Here is a 22,150-nt window from a genome sequence, read left to right as displayed (position 1 = left end):
GGTTAACTCACTATTAAGCCTCCCAAAGGTGTTGTGGGCCTATTTGAATGAAACACTGGTGAACGGAGGTGCCCACTTGATATCCCTAGGGTTGTTCTGGCTCTTGCTGCCCATCTACCCACCATCCATCTTCATGCTTAGGGTGTTTGGTAGCATTAATAATAATAATAATACATTTTATTTATAGGTACCTTTCTTGACACTCAAGGTCACCTTACGACATTAAAACAAACAGAGTTTAAATAACAAACAGTAAATAAAATACAATTTTAAAAGTTTTAAGTGAATGGACTGTAGAGTTGTGGTCAGATGGAGTAAGCCAGTTTAAACAGATGAGTTTTGACTTTGGATTTAAAATGTGGGAGTGAGTCAGTATTACGGAGGTCAGGTGGGTGAGAGTTCCAGAGCTGGGGAGCAGAGCAGCTGAAGCCTCTGCTCCTTCAAGGCGAGCAGGGGGGACAGTGAGGTGGATGCAGGAAGAGGACCATATGGGAGGTTATGTGTATAGTAAATGTTGGCATGATAAAATGGTGTTCTTCACTGAGCACTTTATCTTTTCATTGGGTTTTGTTTTGTTTTTTTAAACAAAAGGAAATTATAAATAAATAAAAAAAAGGCACTTCCACTTTTCGGTTGCTGCCACAGCCTTGGTCAAATTGATCAGATAGCAACAAGTGGGAACAGCATTTACTTTTCTTGATCTTCCTTCATTTTCCATGCATGAAAATCCCTTCTGTTAATCCAAAGTCTAAAAAACATGTGCCAGCGGAGTTATGACAAACTGTACCTGCGAAGCCATGTCTGTCAGAACTTACAGGAAACACTTATCAAACAATAGAGTGAAAAGCAATCATCTCAAAGGAGTAGTAAACACTAGTGTGGACGTGGCCAAAGCTGGCTCAACTTTGCACACTTCCGCCTGCTGCCAGCTTCGCCAGCAGCCAAAAACAACTCATAAAATCAGACAATAAACCCATTTGAGCTGTTAAGCATCACATCAGATAAACTAGAGTTTGAAACAACAACTGCTCATTCACCCAGGCAGGTCACTTTGACTTGGCCGCACCCTCTTTATGAGACACATAAGGTGTCAGGAACCAAAACACAAAAACACACTTCTTCCTGCACAGTGTAGCAGTTGGTGTTATTCCCAGTGATAACAGCAACCTTACACCTCTCTGCCCCTCCTGCCTTATCTCCTGGACACATCAAACAAGCCTACGGGCCACCCACTCGCTGTCAGCCTGCAGCACTAACCGGATACCTATTGTGCAACGCGACAACATAACAAACTGTGTTACGCAACATCAACAGGGCCAGGGTGCAACTCACCTCTGCCCACAATAATCCTCAAGACACACTGAGAGGACGTAAACATGACCTTTTCACAATTAATGTGTTTTCCCCACTGGAGGTATACATATGAGGTCTTTCTCCTCACTCAGCATGCGAACAGGCGAGCACATATGTCACGTCTCCTGATGGAGAAGCTCTATTGACACAAAGAAATGTTAGTGGGCCATGAGGGGAAAGCAGCAGACGGTGCTGCTGGGAGCTCGCTCCGCAAAATGGAGTCTTGTTTTCAACTGACAGGAACGAGAGGGAGAGACGGAGGGAGGGGGTCATCGAGGGGCAGATGGGGAAGACGCGAGGAGGAGGAGAAGGAGAAGGAGGAGGAGACAGAGTATGGGAGTGAGAGCCACTGTGTATTTAAAATAATGAGCCATCTCCTCCCTCTCTCCACCCAGGTTTAAGAGAGGAGCAGAGGGGACACTGGAGAGGCAAAGCGCGGGAATATGAAAGCAGAGCAGAGATTGAGTCAGGGGGAAAAGGGGTCGCGAGGAAAAAGGGGGTGAAGAGAGGCAGAAAATGATGGGAGGGAAGGAGGGAGGGAGGGAGGGAGGGAGGGAGGGAGGGAGTTAGAGAGGGGGTGAAAGTGTAACCTGAGCCAAGGCAGGAACGCAGAGTGACGTAAGGGACCTACAGGACGGTTGGTGATCACATGCATGAATGGAGGGCCGCTATGGACCACTGTTACATGGCAAGTAACAAGCTCACACACAGGCTCAAGAAGGGGGGGGGGGGCACTAGTTGCTACCTACTAGCCACAATCACAACAATAAGCCAAACAAAACAAACAAAATGAGCCTCTGACTGATTGAATCAGAGAAGAGCATGTGACAAAAAGACAGAGAAACAGCATGCTATACAAAAAGACACCTGCTGCACAATGTTCCATTTTTGTGATCTAGAAGAAAGCAAATTGTTCAACAGAAATGACTTACATACAAGGCCCACATAAGAAAAAAAAAAACCTGGTAGACATTGTGTGGGTGGGGGTTCTGTTGGACAATGACCGTGACCCCTCTCTAGCCCATCCTCCCACCAAAAGGACCACCCATTAGCAGACAGCTTGGTGCTCTCCCTGGTTGTACAGGAGCTCTTAATTACAATAACAACCCAATCAGCCGCTAATGAGCCTGAGGGGGGTGAGAGATGGAGGGGTGAGGGTTGTATCAGAGCAGAGCGGTGAGAAAGGAATAACAGAGCGCAGACTGTCTGGAACGTACTGTACCATACTGTGTAGACCTCTATAGGAGAAATGTGGGCCATCCACCCGCCTTCCCTGTCTGTTTGACACTTAATTTGGCAGCAGGAATGAGAAAAGAAGGAGGAGGAGGAGGAGGGGGGAGGGGGGTGCATAGAGGGGTAGACAAACAGAAACAGCAGAGCACAAAGCTTGGAGATGGAGAGAGGTGGTGAATGAGTTCATATTCACGATTCCTTTAATAAAAAAAATCATAGACATCTTGAAGACCGACACTCTCAAAAAAAAGTCAGTTCTCCTCGTGAAAAACAAATTTCAAAAAGATACATTCTAGACATTTGCCATGGTGGCTGCTTGAATAGCTATGAGGTCTTTTCACACATTTATGCTTCAACAGTTAGCGAATAAATCGGCCAGCTATCTGCCTTTGCTGTTCACACAGATTCTGTGTTATTCCTATAATTTGGTACATTATACCTGTTGCTCGTCTGTTTTTCAAACAGAGACGATAATACAGAAGACAGAGATAAGATTGGGCTACATGATAATGAATGAAGAAAACACTGTTTCAACAAAAACAACAGGAAATGCATCTTTTGCAATGTGACTGCAGGACGTGTAGATTGGATTGATGTTACTGGAACAAAATGCTATTCAGTTCTAAAGTGAAACTAGGAGGATTGGTACAGGTACTATGTTCTGTGGACACAATACAGCCATGTGTGAGGAGTGTGATCAAAATTAAAAAGAGAAAAAAATCTAACTACTTCCTCTCCTTTTGTACTTCTCCATGCAGACAAAGCTTGCATCAAAGAAATATAAACTAGGACAGCACAAAATCTCAACTTCCTGGATGTTTGTAACAGGTGACGCCATAATAAAAGGGATTTATGATGAATATTTATTACCCCAATAGTACATTTTCGGATAAAAGTTGCTTTCATTTACTTGTCAACAAACAGACACATTGCTGTAGCAGATGGCATTACGTGATCCACCAAGAAAAATAAAAAGTGCAGCCCTACAAAGGAACAACATGGCATCACCTGTGTGGTTGTTTTTTACTGTTTTAGAGGAGGATAATTCAACTGCAACTTTTCAAACATGAGCCACAAGTACTTTGACAAGTGGAAAAAAGTCCTCAAGTTTAAACATAATTCATCTTTTCAGTCAAAGGTGTGATCCCAAAGGAAATGTATTAAGGGAATACCAAGCTACAGTAGGCACAGGAAGTTATCAGTACTTTCATTGGGATCTGTCAGCAGGATCTGGTTATCACAGGAATCAGCTAAAAGATAAATCCTAAGTGTGCATTCATAAGAAAGGGTTAACATATTTCCAACATGAACTTAACCACAGATCATTTTTATCCTCATGTTTTTGAAAGGGGACCATGCACAACATAATTGTTACCATGTGTTTCATTAGACTGAAGCTAATTTTCATATGCAGTCCCTTCACAAGTCAATGGAAGAAGTATTGACACAGTTCTGTTTAGCTCCCTGCCATTTTAGCACGTCATCACCAAATATGGAGCAGAATTAGCTCATAGAATAAGCTCCCCATATTCACAGCCCACAAATGACATCATATGACCGGTGCAACTGAGGTCATAGCAATGTAACAGCTATCTCTAACAGAAAGTGCCATCTCCACTATTCGGCAAGCACCCACAGCTGCAGCATCCGTTATAGTGTAGCTACAATTTCAGACAGATTCTTCTCTTATTTTTAGAGATGTGCTCCCTGAAGAGAATTTAATATGCATCAACTAACAGTAGCTGGCTGGCGGTGAGAAAGTGGATCACGGTGGCAGCTTTAGAAGGTGAGAGTGGAGCCCTCTGTGGCCCGGGGACCAGCCTGCTTCTGCCTTTCAGCAGAGTGGAGGGGCAGCCACCCGTTAGCTTAGCGTGAAACCAGACCTATCCAGCATGAAACCAGGTGACGGCTAACTCTGGACTGTGAGAAGTTTCCTCTCTGTGTCAGCTTAGGCGCACATTGCCTCTGATGAGGTGATCTGCTGATTATAGATTTGTCAACAGCTCCGTTGCTGAACAAACCCCAGGAGAGAGAATATGTGGCTGCGGTGCCAAGTGGGCTGCCAGTGGAAAAATGCATTTGTTTGTTAATATAGCTGTGGAAAGTCCTGAGAAGTAAAGCCAGCTCCCTGAGCGCCCACTGCCAAGCTGTGGCTTCTACAGTGAAAAATGATGCTGAGAAATTGCATGAGAGGTATTTTGATTAACATGTACCAACTTGTACCTCCAAAACAAAGAGAGTGGAGGACCGAAATAATAGTACGTGAGCCAAGAAGAGGTGGAGAGGGGAGGGCGGCTTCAAGAGTGGAAAGAAGATCATCGTGCTGTTTCTTTGAACCACACAGGGAAAACTTTTTGAAGTATCCTGTTAAGTGACACAAGGTGTGAGCAATGCAGCTAACACATGCATCTGCATCGTGACTGACCTATCCGTCCACGTTTGAGGACATCAGATAAAGGTTGGAGGGATGGAGGAGGGGAAGGAAGCTTGGGAAAGGAGGGGACGAAGCAGAGTAAAGGAGTGTGTGGGTTGGAGCACCTGTTCCTCCATTGCCTCAGCCTCCCATTGAGGAGCATGGCAAGGGGAGCCGGCCTAGTCCTATTAATACACAACGCTGGGTCCCGTTACAGCTGTGGCACCGGGCCAGGCTGTGGCAGATTGAAGCGGGTAGAAAAGAGCAACATGCAGGCCCTGCGCTGTCAGATGGCTGGCCAAGAGAGGAGAGAGAGGGCCTAAATCAGATCACACTGGTGACTTTGGCTCGCCTTGTTTCGCTCTCCCTTCCGGCACTGGCACAGGAGAGAGAAAGAAAAGAAAGGAGGCGGGAAGGGATAGGTACAGACAGAGGGAGACAAAGAGACAAAATATAAACAGAGAAAGAATGAGGAAGAGAGAAAGCGAGTAAGGTGGGGGCAGACAAGGTGCCGGGTCACTGTCACTTGTTTTTAAAAACAATGACTCACTATTTTTAACTCCCACTGAGCTTTGTCTGACCTTGGACTCAAGGCTGCAGGGAGGGAGGAGAGGAAAAAGAGGGCAGGAGAAACAAGAGCAGAATGAGCATTGACGGCGCTGTTGGACATCTTGTTGGAGTGACAGGATACCTGATAGGAAGCGATCCCTCGAGTCTATGTCCACCAACCCAAACACCAAGTATCCACTGTGGCGACGTGTAGTCAGACAGTAAAACATGTCGCATATCTATCTTTTATGTAGCAATGATCTGAGACAAGATGACTACGATTTTCAAGGTGTTTTCAGCATACTTGTTAAAAGAGCCTAAACTTTTCAATGATTTTCAAGACTATTGAATACATGTTTATCTTGCAACTTGGCAGACTGCTTCCCTGTGTTTACATCTCCAGAAGACTTCCTTGCCCTGTCTTCAGACACAAGACACAAAGGCCAGAAGCTGAAAATCCTCAGTCCATGTGTACAGCAAAAACAGTGATTGTCTGAGTACCAGAAGTTTTTCCTTACTGCCCAGTAAACTCTTTCTTCTCCTCTCTGCCTTATGCTGTATTCTTCTGCTGCAGTTCTTTTTTGTGTAACTTAACCTGAAAGCACATGTTACCTACACGCTTGCTATAGCTGTGTTGCTCTTTGTTGACTAGTTTTAGAGAGAAGTCCTTTCACAGAGAGACTTAAAGATCTTCAGTAGACCCATTTGTACCCATGACCATTAGCAACCAACATATTCCTTGCCTAGGAAAATAATTGGACAGCTGGTAACACACAAGCCAGAGAAAAAAATCTGAAAAATCCTTGCCCCGCCTTACAAACAGCTAAACCAGGTGGTGCGCTCCAAACAAATAAAAAAGCATGTTGGGGGGAGCAGCATTCCTGACATAGTCTAAACATTTAGGAACAGACAGAGGACTATGAAACAGGAGCAGGTAATCAACTGCAGGCTGGACTGTGCCAAAGATATAGCGCAAGACAGACAGACACAGACACAGACACAGACACACACACACACACACACACACACACACACACACACACACACACGGAGAGAGAGCGAGGACACCACACTCACAAGCACTGAATGACTAATACAAAAAACATCTGATGTTCCTTTTCATCTTCCCACGTTTGCAAGCGGAGCACGGTGCAGCGTCTTGGTGTGGTGAGCATTGGCCTGAGCGGGAAGGCAGCCGGGGCTCGGTTCCCCTGCTTGAACTGCAGCCACACGGCAGCAGCTGCAGGGCCCGGCCCCACCAACACTCCGACCCACAAACCAGAGATCTACACACGAGGCAGGACCAGCTACGCCTGCCTGATGGCTCTGGATTCTTCCATCCCATGTGACTCTCTTTCTTCCTTCCAATCTGCCTGTCTTCTTTCTTGGGGCCTGTATGGTCAATGAGTGGCTACAAGACAAGGCTCCATTTTCAATCTTCATCTGCTTCTTCTAATGCTGTAGTTTGTTATATAGTATATCAGCATGAAGACTGTAAAGGGAGACAGATGTGAGCAGCCCAATGTGCAGCCTGTAGCTCATTGCAAACACGTTCCTATGACTCACTTTAAAGTTATAACCTTGGTTCAAGAAAGTTTGAGACTTCCGTTGAGGTATTCCCTGTGGGGTGGATTGACTAGTGATCTCATCCCTTACATGGTAAATCCCACTGATTTCACTGGATTGTTGCAAAGCTGCCAACTCTGAGCTACAGCTGAAAACAAAATTTCATGCAGATAAAGAAAATTGCAAAGAGGAGGAGATAATTTGATTCTCACTGCCTTGAAATGAGACTGCATTTGTTTGTATGTGTGTGTGTGTATATGTTTGAATGTCTGTATGTAACATGCAGGGGAGAGTTTGGCAAGCAAGAAAGCAAGACAGAAAAAAGGCTGAATGAGCAATGGAGAATGCAAAAGAGGTACAAGAGCAATCGGAGAGAAAGAGAAGGAGGGAATGGAGTGGGGTGACGTTGGGTGAGTTGACAAACAAGAGGGAGAAGCAGAGGGAAGGCTGGAGGGATGGAGAGCAGAGGGGCCAGGCCAGTTTAATGGCCCGTTTGTCTGCACTGTTAGACCACAAGCTCTCACTAGTTGCTGCAGGAAAACCTCACACACACACACACACACACACACACACACACACACACACACACACACACACACACACACACACACACACACACACACACACACACACACACACACACACACACACACACACACACACACACACACACACACACACACACACACATTCTGCCTCTCTGTTTCCTTCTTCCATATCTCTCCCTCCCGCTACCTTTTCCATTGCTCAGGCCTGTGCACATAACTTCAGTCCCTCCGTCCATTTTAAGTAGCCACTTTTGCTTTTTTCAGCACGTTTCTCTGTAAACCATTGTACACCACAAACAGCATTATAGAAGGAAATGATGGCACTAGTTTTGCATTAATTGACAGACAGCCGTGAGGTAGGACAAATATCCACCTGAGGTCCACTTCTTGCCTTTTTCTATGTTGACCAAAAGTTAGGTTGAGTCAGCATTACCAATATGGCAACTGCCATCATTGGTCTTCAAAACACCTCTTTTAAATTGGGGAAGTTACTGAGACTATGATCATGTTTCATACAGCCTATGGTAAGGCTTGAAGCCCCCTGGCAAACAGTAACAATGCACTTACCTTTAAGCCAGAGCAGCTGCACTGCCTAATTCTATGAATTTATGCTTAACTCTTAGGCTTAATATAACCAAGACAGATAAGTTGTACAAAACTTCCCCTACTACTCAAGGTGTAGGAATGGAAAAACCATAGCCTGTATAAATAATGGACGTAATATCCGTGACGTCACCCATATGTTCCTGAGCGCTGTTTTGAAGCCAATTGACGGCGGCAGCCATATTGGAAATGCAGAACTCAACCAGGCAGAGTGTGACGTAAAGATGCAGAGTTTGAGCCTCCTAGCCAACAGCTATGTGTTCCCATCCAGGAGTCAAGTCAGTCATGTCCTTATTTGGGCAAAAACTCATAATCTTAATTAGGTTAGTAAAGAAATTCATCCCCTGTACAGTGTGTGCCGATTATTACGAGAAATTAGTTACGTAGAACTAAGCCATTTTTTGAACCAGGCTGTAAACATGTTTATTAATGCTGCAAATATCGTCTTTTTTAATTGGTGTCTGTGGTTTCCGGTGTTTCTGCAGCCAGCATTAATCGGATTCTCGATGAATTGCAGTTTATAACACTTCCGCATGGGCTTCATAGTTTGAGACCGGAGGTTGCAGCTTGGGAAAAATTAGCTATACAGGCCAACACAGTTTTTTGTTCCAGGCTGTAAACATGTCTGATTTTGCTGGGACATATTGGGCTGCCCTGGGTTTTGGAGCCAGCCTCAAGTGGACACTCAAAGTGCTGCAGTTTTTTTGCACTTACACATTCATGAGTCTGTGTCTTCCAACAGCAGTTCAGCTGCAGCTTGGTCTTGTCTCACACCTTAGCTAGGTGCAAGGCAACCAAACAAACATACACACAGGAAATGTGCACTCTTAACCTCAGTATGCAAATAGCTAATTAGCTGCTAAGCTGCCCTAGAGGCTACAAAAAGAGATGACTCAAACTTGTTTCTTTATTTACAACTCAGTGCCTCAGGATGACATCCCTTTCTTGACTTGATGATACCCTGTTATCTGTAACCACTTCATGAGGGTTTTTGATTATAGACAAATATCTCCCTCTTCCTCCTTCTTGTTCGTCTGCTTGTTAGTTTTTTTTCCCACAAAAAACCCTCACAGAGTCTCAGTGAACTTCAGCCACTGCCCTCCTTTGTTGGTTTTTCCGTACAGGATATCCAGGAGCATGCTAGGTATGGCATGCGAGGAATACTGACGTCATGTTAACGTTCATAAGGGCCCCCCTGGCCAACAAATCACTGGCTGTTCCCTCGCCTCTGACAGACAGGTCCCTGGAGTGGAGGGTCTGTGGCCACAGCGGTATTGTAAAATGACTTCCATTCATTACGTTGTCATTTAACAGCAAGGCATGATTCAATATGGGATCCCTTTAACTGTAAGTGAATTAGGAATGCTTGAAGCAGGCTCATAAACTACTGTGGCTGAAAGCTCTTGATCTCCGCGTCCCTTTTCACTCCATTTTGGCCAGAGTGTTTTCTCCTCTCACTCCATGCTGTCCCGAAGTGTCTGTTTTCTTCACTTTCTGAACAACATGACGCCTAATGACTAGTTAAATTCTGTTACAGCAGTGAAAGGCATGTGATGCACCCGCCCCCATATGTACAGAAAAACACACTTTGTAAACAAATCTCCTCTGACACTTTAAAAAGTCTGACCTGGATGCTTCAAAGCCAAATGTTCTGCTATAACAGATGCATACGTTTCTACTCTAAAGGCTTTGTTGTTGTTATCCAAGAACATACACACCCTCTCACTAACACAGAGTGAGACATCATAATACTGCTTTTACCCATCTGAAAGTACATCTGAGCATCATCCTATTTGAGCGAGTTGCATTTGGAGTCCATGTTTTAGCAGTTTGTCTCCTCTTTTTAGCTCCAAAATCACATTATCATCTGCAACTACGACAACTTCTTCTCTGAGCCGCACCATTAGATGTTAAATGCAGGCCTTGATTATATTGAAAGTGTACTATAGATCCTCCTTTTGTGCAACAACCAGCCACTCAAGCAGTTAGCACAGGCTGCTCTGTTCCAAGTTGTCCACACTCAGTTCCAAAGAATACAGCTGATTATCATGTTCAGTGCTATTCAGACATGCAACTCAATTCACATGAGCTTTAATCTGCCACGCAGTTTGGCATCAGTCATTTCCTTATCTGAGATTTAATCCTTCCAACCTGCTGCAGGGCTTGAGTCTTTGCTTGTACTTCGATGCATTGAAGCCCCTTCAGAAAAAACATGTTAATTAACCTATCAATAAGAATACGTTTGTGGCATCATTAAAAGAAGGGATGGACCCTGAAGTTACAGGGATAAAGATTTGTTCAGTTTAAATGAGGACTACTTTGGACTAAATGTTTTGCAATTTCTACAAAAAAAAACTGAGCATTCATCACTGCCAAAGGGCTCCTTATTGATAAATAAAAAGACTGTTCATAGATTAAAAACTCACTCCCCAAAACACAAAAACAAACAAGGGTAAATCAGATGAGAGTTAATATAAAACCTAATTTAATCATACAAGCATATAATCTATAATTGACCTGTCACTTTGACTGTTCTTATTCATGAGATATCATCAGTACAGAGAGTGAAAAGGACAAACCAGTTTAGAGGGTACTGAAGAGTGTTAAAAGGAAGAGGCTGTTAGCAGCACATGCAAAACAGACAAGAAAACCATTGTTTTTTAATGTACAGTAACATCATGGATCAAGAAAAGCAGTGTTTGAATTAATTATTGAGTATGAAACAGACACAGGGTTACACTGGACTGAGATTTATTGATTTACTCCTTCACATGAATGCTGATTGGAAGAGGCAGAGGACTTGATTCCCAGGTGTCAAAACTAGAGATGTGTGTGTAAAGTTGACTTCCAGATTAAACCATGTCACTTTGGCTGGTCATCACCAGACTTAATGAAATTAACTATTATTATTTGTATTACTGCAGGCCCAAAATGCCAATCTAATTTTGTGCCTAAGCTGTAGTCCAACCACCTGCCACTGGCGGGGGATGTAGATCCAGTGAAGTGCTACTGCTGCACTGCTATAATGCTCTACCATCAGGTAAACAAGCACAGGTGACAGATGGTATCTCGTATACCGCACAGTTTGGAACTATTTTGATGTAGAAAATAGACGGTTAGACGGTTACAGATCCACTTGACCGAAGAAAAGCGTAACCCACGCACAGGCATTTGGATAAAAAGCGAGTAAGTCTAAAATATGATCCTGCTCAGTTGTCCTGTTGCAGCAAATCCACATGTTGTAGTCTTCACTCTCTCACCATGCGTCCACTGAGATTATTTATAACGTCCAATCACGTTTTTTTAATGATTAAACGACAATTTACCGTTAACATTTTCAAAGATCGATCAAGAAGAATACTTGAAATTTACATCCCTAATTTAAAGAGATGTACCTTATTTGTTTTAATATTTAATACTTTCATTTGGAAATTGTTCACTTTCCATTGCTCTATAATTGTTCTGAAATTTTCCAACAAGGATATCTGAGAATTGAGATAAAATAATAGTTATTTTAACTTTGAGTTCAATCCAGTTTTCTTGAAAATCGTTAGAGAATTGTGAGTGAATCGTGTCGTCAACCAAAAATTGGGATTCGAATCGAATCGTGGGTTAAGTGTGTATCCTTACATCCCTACTAGTGAGATAGTTTGAATTTTATTTCATATTCAAATGTCAAGAAAATGAGTCACTCCAGAATATTTATTGTTAAAACTCAATTATTACAACATCAGAAAACTAGTAAGTTAGAAGGTTTATAGTTGAGATCAATCAGGGAGCACTCAGGTGGCCAACGCCTAAATCACACTGCAAAAACTCAATACTGTCACTACAATTAGAACAACTTTGTCTGAATAAATATCCTACGTTCTGTCTTACAAACATTCAAACATTCAAACACACACATGACTTGGGTGTGAGCTCAATGCAGACTAGAGGTGTATTTAGACAAGAGGTGGGGAAGGCACTGTTAGCCTACTGCAGCCAGCACAGCTAGTGCTGTCACCATAGTAACCCATCTCAGGCAAGTTCATCAGGACAAAAACAGACCCCCCCCTCCCAGTCAGACACACACCACCGCCGTACGCATACAAGCATGAGTACTCATAAAAGGACACACACACACACACATGGACGCAGGGCAGCAAACACAAGCACATTCAGAAACGTCCATGTGACCGGCTGCTGTTGTTCACATCATGCAGGTGTACGTGTGCTAAATATCACTCTGGCTCAGCTGGAGTGAGCAGGCCTAATAAGAGAGGTGAAAAACAAAGAGGGGGAGAGAGAGATAGCAAGTGAGAGAGAGAGAAAGAGAGAGAGAGGTGTCAAATGGATGGAGTTCACACCTTTAAGAGGTTTGAAAGTGGAGGCTTTCCCAGCGCATAGAGAGCAGAGCTGGATTAGCAGGTGTGTGTATGTGTGTGTGTGTAGAGGACAGGTCTGCAGGCTGTGCGCATCTGCAGTGTGAAAGAAAAACAAATCAGTGGATGAGAGTGAACCCTCTTACCCCTGAACGTAAAAGCAAATGGAGGGAGGGAGGTAGGGAGGGAGAGAGAGAGAATGAGCCAAGATATGGGAGGAGAGGGAGAGATACACACTGCCAGCAGTAAAAAGGCATGGACACCAGAGACATGGAGTAAAAGTTCCCATTCGGCCCATTCCCTCCTTATATACTTGTGTTGCATGTTTGTTGACTTTTTTTCCCCCCCAGAATGAACTACAAAAACTGCTCAAGAGGTTATCATCCACTGCCAAGTTCTTTTTTTAACGCACAGAGCACAGAACGGCTACATTTACGTGATTGTGATTGCAAAGGTCAACAGCTGTCTCACTTTACCAAACCAGAATGAGGGAATCAACTTGACATTAACCATAAGCTATCACCCAGGATGGATTTTCACATGACATTATTATCATCTGTTACCAATGTTTCTTTCATTTATACCTCATATCCATCCGTTCCTATCCAAAACACCAGTTGTCAATGTGTCTGTGTGCATGTGTGTGTAATTAACTACTTGGAGACTGACCTGGCAGTGTGTCAAATGGCCACTTCTCAGTCATATGACAGTCCTCAAAATAAATTTAACCCATCAGGCTCAGTTACACAGCCACTCAAGCCCAACAAACACACACACACACACTCACACTCACACACTCACACACACACACACTTGGACACATGATAGAGATACAGAGGGGGTGGCATTTGAACAAAGTTATGCACTTGCAGTGCAATGCAAACAATCAGACACCCTGCATGTTTCTGCTTAACTGTTAAAAAGAAAATAAAACTTGATGTGTTTTTGTTTGGGATGCAGGCAAAATTGAAAGAAAAGGAGGAGGTATTTTTTATGAGAAGAAAATTAGCTGCATTTTATTGTTTGTAATGCAAGATAAAGACTAATTTTAATGGTAAACAATTGCTTTGTTTATTCTTACCATACGTCATCTATAAATACACTGAAAGCAATAAGCTGTCACTGCACAGCTGGGACATTTAAGTTCTTTAATCCCTATTTTTATGTTTTTGTTAAATTACTCCAGTTAATGGAAATAATCAAATTATTTCAGAAAAAAAAATGCAGCTCCTCACATTGTTTAAAAATGCAAAAGGTGGGGCGCTGGTGGCCTAGAGGCCTAAGCGTCCCACATATAGAGGCTATAGTCCTCGTTGCAGAGGTCGCCGGTTCGACTCCCAGCCGGACGACCATTTCCTGCATGACCACTGACCACTCTCCACTCCCCACACTTCTTGTCTTTCTTCAGCTGTTCAATCCAATAAAGGAAAAAAAGCCCCCAAAAATATATCTTTCAGAAATAAAAAATAATAATAATAATAATAAAAAATGCAAAAGGTTTCTGTACAAGCAGGGTTTTTTTTAAGTAAAGATTCTGTTCAACTTGTTGAATCAATTCCACAGTCCTGTTACAACAAAGAGCTGCTTCTTCACCTTTCCCTTTAAGACAAAAACTTACATATACCTGGAAATACGCTTCTTTCAGTGACATCAGACAGCCGAGTTAACCAGAGGGACCGCTCTGACCGTGCACGGATCAGTGTCCGACAGAGATGAGCACGTTAACAGTCCAAAGTGTGACCTTCAAATTATGGCATGGTGTGTAACCACAAGAGCTCAGATACAAATTCCCATGAGGTGACATAAACCATTCAGCCCTCCTCTCTCAAACTAATGTAGATACATCTGGAAACACTGTTTAAAAAGTTGTGTGCTTACATAAAAGGTCTGCAGTCATGCTGGAATGCTTGAACAACAGAATAACATTAATATCTCTCGTACTGGTCGAGAGCCAAGCAACTGAGTCAATTGCGAATTGCGTTGTTTCAACCACAGACTTATACACTGTTTTAACAGTTGTTTACCAAAAAATAACTATAAAGTGCTTTAGTTTGGATGCAGGTTGTAGCAAAACAAGCTGGACAGTTGTGCTTTTGTATTCCTTTTTATACATTTTAATTTGTTAGTCAGCTTCAACCTCATCAGGTTGGTTCAGGGGGTTATCAAAGTTTCTGGGGATGGAAGGCTAAAATTAGTCCAAAAAAGATCAATTTTCAAATTTACTTCCATGTGGACTTGGCCCGAGCTAGCATCTGGTTCTGCCTGCAAAGGCTCCAAAAAAAGATCCCTTCTCCACCTCATCCACACATTACAGTTGAAGCGCAACTTGGACTTTCCTGTGTGAAGTCACCAAATGTTAAAATAGGGCAGATCCAAACAGCAACAAGGGCTATCAAATCAGATTGTTGCAGCATGGCGTAACGGCGCTCTCTGTGTGTGTGTTTGTGTGTGTGTGATCCCTGCACTCCATCTATCCCCTCCCAACTCGACAACATTTCTGTGCAGTGAGCAGACGTTTACATAAACAGTTCTCTATCTAGGAATGGGAGTCAGAGAGAAGGGCACTGACTAGGCTCAAAGAAACACAGCTTTTTGTCTCCTAAACTCTAAGAACTGATGCACTTTTTCTGACACGATACTTTGTTCAATTAGGGGGAAGAAAACCTCTTTGGTCCCACATTATTCAAAGAGTGACTTCTCAGGGTTCATTTGAAATATAGAGACAAATCAGTTGATAGAAATTTTCTCTTTATGTTACAGAAATTTTTCAAGAAAACAAGAGATATAGTCAGGTATTTGGTTAGTTCAACGTTGTGTTCATACACTGCATTTGCAGCTCAGATTTACTGACAAGCAGCAACCAGACACTGAATAAACACAAAAAGTATGTCATTTGTCACATAAACAGGTTTACTTTAAGACTTACTTTTCAAATCAATCTTGCTTTTTTAATATGAACAACTTGCCGACATCACTTCAGGACAAAGCAGTTACTTACAGTCCAAAAATATGGCTGCCTCATGTCTCCCAAATTTTACTCATCAATACAATAGTATCAATGAGGTTATTGTCCTCATGTGACTTCTTATGTAATGGTTGCTGTTACTTTGGTATAAACTTATGTGAAGACTGATAAAAGGTGATGTGTGGATAAGAACTGATAAAGGGTAAAAAACAGACACAGCTGTCGAACTTCCAGCGTGTTTCGTCATTGGTCATAGTAATAGTCCCTATTTGCACAAGCAGAAACCAAATAATCCTTTCAGCCTGGTCCTGAGGTGTCAGTTGAAATCAGACAAAATTGAACAAGTGAGGTGAAGCTAAAGGGGGTACTTTGAACCAATCAGTGCAGAGTAGAAAGCACTTAGAAAAGGCACCCAGTTAATTTCCTTTAGCAGTACATATTGCCTTCCTGGCCAACACTGGAAACGAAGCGTACAGCTGCTGGAGCCTCAGTTCATGACCCCCATTGTCTACAGACTCTGTGAACATGGACTACCAAACATATTATGGCACTCTGCAAGCAGCACTGCACATGCATTAGAAAAACACTTGAACCTGCATTAGAGGTGGGCGTATCGATTCTGTGGTATCGATAGATCGATATTTACACGATACTCATTTGAGGATCGATTACTCTAATAAAATATCGATACTAATTAATAAATGCGAAATAAGAGCGCATGTGTCACTTCTGATTCTTATAGGGTAACTTACTCCAAAGTTTTGTAACATCATGATCACAGTATCATTTTAACAGTGGTCATGGTGAAGAGGCTGTTTTAAGCTTTCCACTCAAAAAATTTAAACAGAGGATGTTGATTATTTATTATTTATGTGTTTTTCTAAATGTATTTCATTGTTTAAAAAAGGCCAGCAAAGGATTTGCATATTCAAGTTTTTAAATTAATAGTATTTGTCATTGGACTTGTCTTTCAAGGGTTGCATTTTATTAAAAAAAATAAATCACTGAAAGTATCGGGTATCGAATAAATTGCCAAAAAAGTAATCGGCATCGTATCGAATCAAAAAAGTGTGGTATCGCCCAGCACTAATCTGCATCATAGCCCTTGCTAACAGCTAAAAGAACATCATTAAAAAACTCTTATTGAAGCAAATACTCAACACTTAGTCAAAAACACCACAGGATATTACTTTGACTTTATTGTAATGTACCATAAGTCTGATATGTTATGCATACACTAAAGCTGTCAGTCTTAACACATTATTCGTGCTGCGATTAAGGTTTTTTTTCTTCTTTAATTTGACTGACCGCTATTTTGTCCCATTCAGCATACAGTAGATAAGCTGCCGCAGCATCCTCCTGCTTCCTGCAGGCACCGTAATGAAAAATAACGGCACCATTGCACTTTTGAATGGCACAAGGGTGGTGATCAACCATAGTTTGCTCTCACCTCTGTCCTTTCCAAGCCTTTGAGCTGGTAGATCTCCCATTAGCCACCACTGTGACGATATCTAATGTGGGTGTAGCTGACTGCGAGCTTGTGCTAAGGTGGTATGACTGTATGGCCCATGTATGTTTTTCCAGGGCTCCATATGGTAGGTCAAAATGTCATATCTGGATGCAGACTTTTGTATGTGATTTTGGGCATGCTCATGTAGCAGTGATGAAGAAATTGCAGTGTCTTAAGTGTGATGTAAACTTTGTTATTGTTCTTTACATGAGAAATTCAGTAGACTAGAGGTACTCTGCTCCACAACGTGACATTTGTCTCAAACTCATGAATTGTTATGTTTACCCCACCTTGCCTAACATGAACGCTTGCTGAATTTTAACAGAACAACATGGAACAACTATAAGCAATCAGTTAATTTAATGACCTGAATGTGAGGTTGGTCAAAGAGGCCACCCAGGGCAAAGGGCTAACAAGCAACCCCCTCTTAGGTCTGCTGCTTTAGTACACACTGTTCTCATGCATGACCACCTCCTCCGGACACACACACACACACACACACACAAATACACTGAAAACATACATTGCCCGGAAGTGGGCAGGTCATGAGCTGAGAGATGAGATCCTGCAGACAGCACAGGGTGGCTAGGGTGCATACTGAAATACGTGTACACACACATACACACACATACAAGCACCTACATGGTGGGCCACTTCAAACACATTCCACAGCATGCACAGCATTGTTGGGAAATGCCACTGTGCACTTCACTAAAGACAGCCTGAGTATCCAAGAGGACTACAAACAAACACACAAATGAGGGCGCCTATTCTCCCTCTTACAAATCAACAAGTAACTTCATCAGTAAAGTAAAGAAATATAACTCTAGAACTTTTATTCCTATGTGAAGACAACAGCTTTATTTATTTAACTCAGGTCATCAGATTAAGAGATACTTTAGGTATGCTAGTCAATGTGTCATAGGTTAAGTGAGACTCAAGCAGGCAGTGGAGAGCATATATAAAAACACATGCAAACACATGCACACGACCCTTTCCAACAGAGCTGTGCTTACAAGCCTAAGAGGAACAAGAAGGGGGCAAGGCTCCCAGTTGCACAACTTGTTTTTCGAGAGTTTAGACCAGGAGACAGCTCAGTGGTTACTTCAGAAAACAGTTTGCTGATAATTATGACAAACAGACCAATCAAAATCAACAACATCAGCCTGTCCGACGCAGCTTTATCACATTCTCTTGAGTGCAGTCAACAGATCACAGCCGCAGCGTGGTTTTTACATCAATACTGCTTCCTCTTTCCCATGACTCAGGGGGAGATGTCAGGCAGCGGCGTGTGGATTCAGAATGAAATATTTTAAGTATTTTGGTTGTTGCCCCCTACCCCCCCAACTTCACAAAGTAGTGTAAACAACTCAAGAGTGCCAAATATGGTCACTTCTCAGAGAATTGAGTAAATCAGGAGCCAGAAACAGCCAATGACATGTACTCCACTTCCTCAGAGAGAGAGAGAGGGAGGGGGGAGGGACAGAGGGGTACCAGCAGCCTTGACTCATAAGACCCCCTTTAAGGGGCCTCTGTTCTGTCTGCATACATGACCTGTGTAAAGTAGCCAGAACATTTCCTTTGAATCTGCTACTGGGAACCATTTTTATGTAATACAGCTCAAAGTTTCAATATCATCAACATTATGAAATCAAAGGCACCAAAACTAACTTAGTACTTTCTTTAAGATGACTTCTAACTTAACCTTTTTGCTCACAAACACTACATTTGAGTTCTGGAACACTTTGTGGACTTTATCATCAAATCTCAACATTTCATCAAATTCACAGGAGAAGAAATATAGGCTACAGGTTAAACCACTTGAAAAATCAAGTAAATTGTACATTTGTTATGGTCTTTCATTACAGACATTATCTAATAACAATGTTTTCCATTGAGACTTTCATTCATTCATTCAAACTGAGATAACACAATAATAGTTACTTATGATCTTCACATGGTCGAATGAATGATCTATTTTGAGAAACAAGGTCATTTTTTTCTCCTTCATTCAAGTCTCTGCAACTGTCACATTCCTTTGAAACATTAGTGAAGAGCCGAATTTGAAGCTCAAACTTGAATGTACAATTAAACGTAATTCTGATAGAGAAGTCTTTTATGAGACATGTCAGATTTAAATAGAATCTTTAAGGGGAACAGTCATTTTCCTTTACTTTGTGATTATTTGAACTTTTATTATGTCTCCTACTAAAAACAGCATTCTGTTTTAAAAATGATCACTGCACTAATATTACTATGGCTAGATCATTGATGGTTTTACAGTGGAATCATTGAGTCTCTCTCTCTCTCTCTCTCTCTCTCTCTCTCTCTCTCTCTCTCTCTCTCTCTCTCTCTCTCTCTCTCTCTCCAAACTGTTTGGATTATACGCGTTTTTTTATTACACCTTATTAAATGTTTCAGCAAGCATAACACGGAGCAAGCATGTTCCGGCGAGGAAGACGCCCATACTTTGGTCCGATCTGGAGCTGACGACCAATGTAGGCTAATCCAACACCTATAAAGAGACTGCTTAGCGTCGGCGGCTAATTTGTTTACGTTTCCTGCCGCAGCAGCGTCGTGTGCGCGCACCGCGTGTTTGTGTGTGTGTGCGTGTTGTTTGTGATGTGTGTCTGTCGCCATGAGAGGCCTAGCTGTGCTCACAGGGCCAATCCTGCTACTCCCAGTTTAGACTCGCTGCAGCAGACCACACTCGTCCAGTTACAGTGACTAATCTGGCCCTGAGGCTGGCTCATCCTACAGGCCGCTAAAATATGTACCTTTAAGAGACAACGCGAGGAGGCGGGGAGATTATGTGCGCGATGTCTTCACGGAGGAATATCAATAATTTGCGCGCGGCCACGAGTACGCGACAACAGAAATTACTAGCCCCTTAATTAGACCCTTGAAGGAACACCACGCATGCGCGGGGAGGAAATAGGAGGTCCCGTGACTAAATGTATCAATTCGATTAATCATAAAATAACAATAATACTCTTGAGAGACACAATGTATCACCAGACTTAAATTTTCTTATCACACATTAATACAAAGTAATAATTCCATTACAATAGTGTCTTAGTATGTGTCTTGTGTTATTATCAAACTTTGTCAGTTAAACCCACATAAAGCTTAGGTAATACACTTTTAATCTTGTATGAGTTGTGGACAAATGATTATTGGTTTTTTTGTTTTTTTTTAAAGTTCATTTTCCCGCTTGTGTGAATAATGATTGTATTTTTATTCTTAAATATTAAAGTGTGTTAGATGGAGCTTTGTGCAGTCGCATGTGCCATTACAAACACACAGGAACAAATGTTGAAAAAAATGAATACTCACTTTCTCCGTTTGTAAGTCCACACTGGCAGATGATGCAGGTGCAGATGATAAAAAACACAATTTGTGCTCGCAACTTTATTGTCCAGCGTCTCATTTTGAGTTAAGGGTAAGTTGTGCTGTCCTCTTGAAGCTTCCCAATGTAAAAGGACTCCAATCACTTGGGAGAATTGTTCATCTAAAAAAAATGTTTGAATATCAAAAGGTATAAAAAAAAAAAATTATTTTAATTAAGGTTCAGCGTAACCAACTAATTCAAGGTTGCCCCCCTTGATTCGGGGGGAGTTGGTTATAAATTTATGGGTATCCTCCCCAGCCAAGTTTTTGATGTATGTGAGCCCCGGAAAAAATGCAGACCACTAAATAACGTGATCTTGGGTTCTGGCAACACATGTGCGAGTAAAGATCTTCATTTTCCATAAGTGAAGGCGACAGTCCACGTTCATCTGTTCACTTGGTGCTCCACTAAATCAAGAGAGAAATAACAGTATTATTAATATCCCTCACTCAGGGGGCTAGTTTGGAGGTCCACTGGCCCCGGGCTCATTTCTCTGTAATGCACTGCTCCAATGAGGGAAGAGTAAGAGTATTTTCCCTGTGTGCGGCATTAAAAACAGACTCCTCTTCAGCAGACAGGCTGAACTCACTATGGATCAGAACAGAGCCAAGAAGGACAGTTGGCAGGGTTTGCGCTCTCTCCTTTTGAAGTCCACAGGTCCCTTTTATTTTTCCCACTTTGCTGGTATCTTCTCAGAAGCTCGCCCTTTTTAAGATAGATGGGAGCACATCCCAGGAAACTCCTACGTGCAGGAAAAACGTGCAGCAGCGACACAGCTTTCTCTCTACTACGACCTTCCTCTGAACTCCTTCACCCCCGCTGACCACCACGCCGCAAACGAATGAACACCCATAAAGAAAAAACGGGGAGAAAAAAAAACAAAGAAGGAAAACTTGAGGGGTGAAGGCTGCCTCTCCAACATCCAACATGTGAGGAAAAACCATAAAATGACGGCTCTGATGAACCCGCACGCTGCTTTGAAGTGAGAAAACTCACCACGCTGCCTGTTTTTCTCAGATTAACGTGAGCCGACGGGGAAAAACAGCTAATGGTAGCTAGCTAATCCAAAACAAACGAGGGTTCAGTGTCGGCGGTGGAGTTAGAAATCAAAGAAAAACACACACACGCACACAGAAAGTCAGTATCCCGTCTCCGATATCAAAACACGATGAGGTAAAGAATCAAAAAAGACTTTAAAAGACGGGTCAAGTGTAAAAACTTGGATTCCCGTTCCGTATAGAGCTTGCTCTCCCTCAGGTTCCCCCTCTTTCCGTCTCTCCTTTCTGCTAGTCTCTCCAGTAAACAAGTCCTGCCAGTCGACTCAGCTGGGCTATTCGTGGGCTGCGGGGAAAATCCGGAGCGGATCAGCGCGTACTCAGGGGGAGAGGTCCGGATCCGGACTGTCTGAAGCAGTGCTGCCGTTGGTGTCAGAACACCGGTGCTCTTTGTCAGGGGGGGTGGGGGGTGAAGAGCACACATCGACACCTTTAAAACATCGAAAACACTCATATGTTATTCGATAGACGTCTCAACAAATAAAACAATATGTAATTTATCAATCTTTAAAAAAAAAAAAATATATATATATATATATATATATATATATATATATATGACCATAAGTTGTAGTAAACAATAATAATGTAATATTATAT

At 42.4% G+C, this 22,150-nt stretch overlaps 1 protein-coding gene across 1 annotated transcript in view; it reads right to left on the bottom strand.

Annotated features, from left to right (window-relative positions):
- insrb (insulin receptor b) overlaps positions 1-21,893 on the bottom strand; it is an 85,097-nt gene extending 63,204 nt beyond the window's left edge. The window contains exons 1-2 of the mRNA XM_034707035.1: positions 21,085-21,893; positions 20,441-20,902 (exon numbers count right to left, since the gene is read on the bottom strand). Coding sequence (XP_034562926.1) covers positions 20,441-20,534 — 94 coding nt within the window. The 5' untranslated portion in view covers positions 20,535-20,902; positions 21,085-21,893. The remainder of the gene's footprint in view (positions 1-20,440; positions 20,903-21,084) is intronic.
- Positions 21,894-22,150: the final 257 nt, after the last annotated feature.

This window comes from Notolabrus celidotus, chromosome 2, assembly GCF_009762535.1.
Source record: "Notolabrus celidotus isolate fNotCel1 chromosome 2, fNotCel1.pri, whole genome shotgun sequence".
In the NCBI taxonomy this organism is placed as follows: Eukaryota; Metazoa; Chordata; class Actinopteri; order Labriformes; family Labridae; genus Notolabrus; species Notolabrus celidotus.
This window is presented reverse-complemented; position numbering and strand designations above follow the sequence as displayed.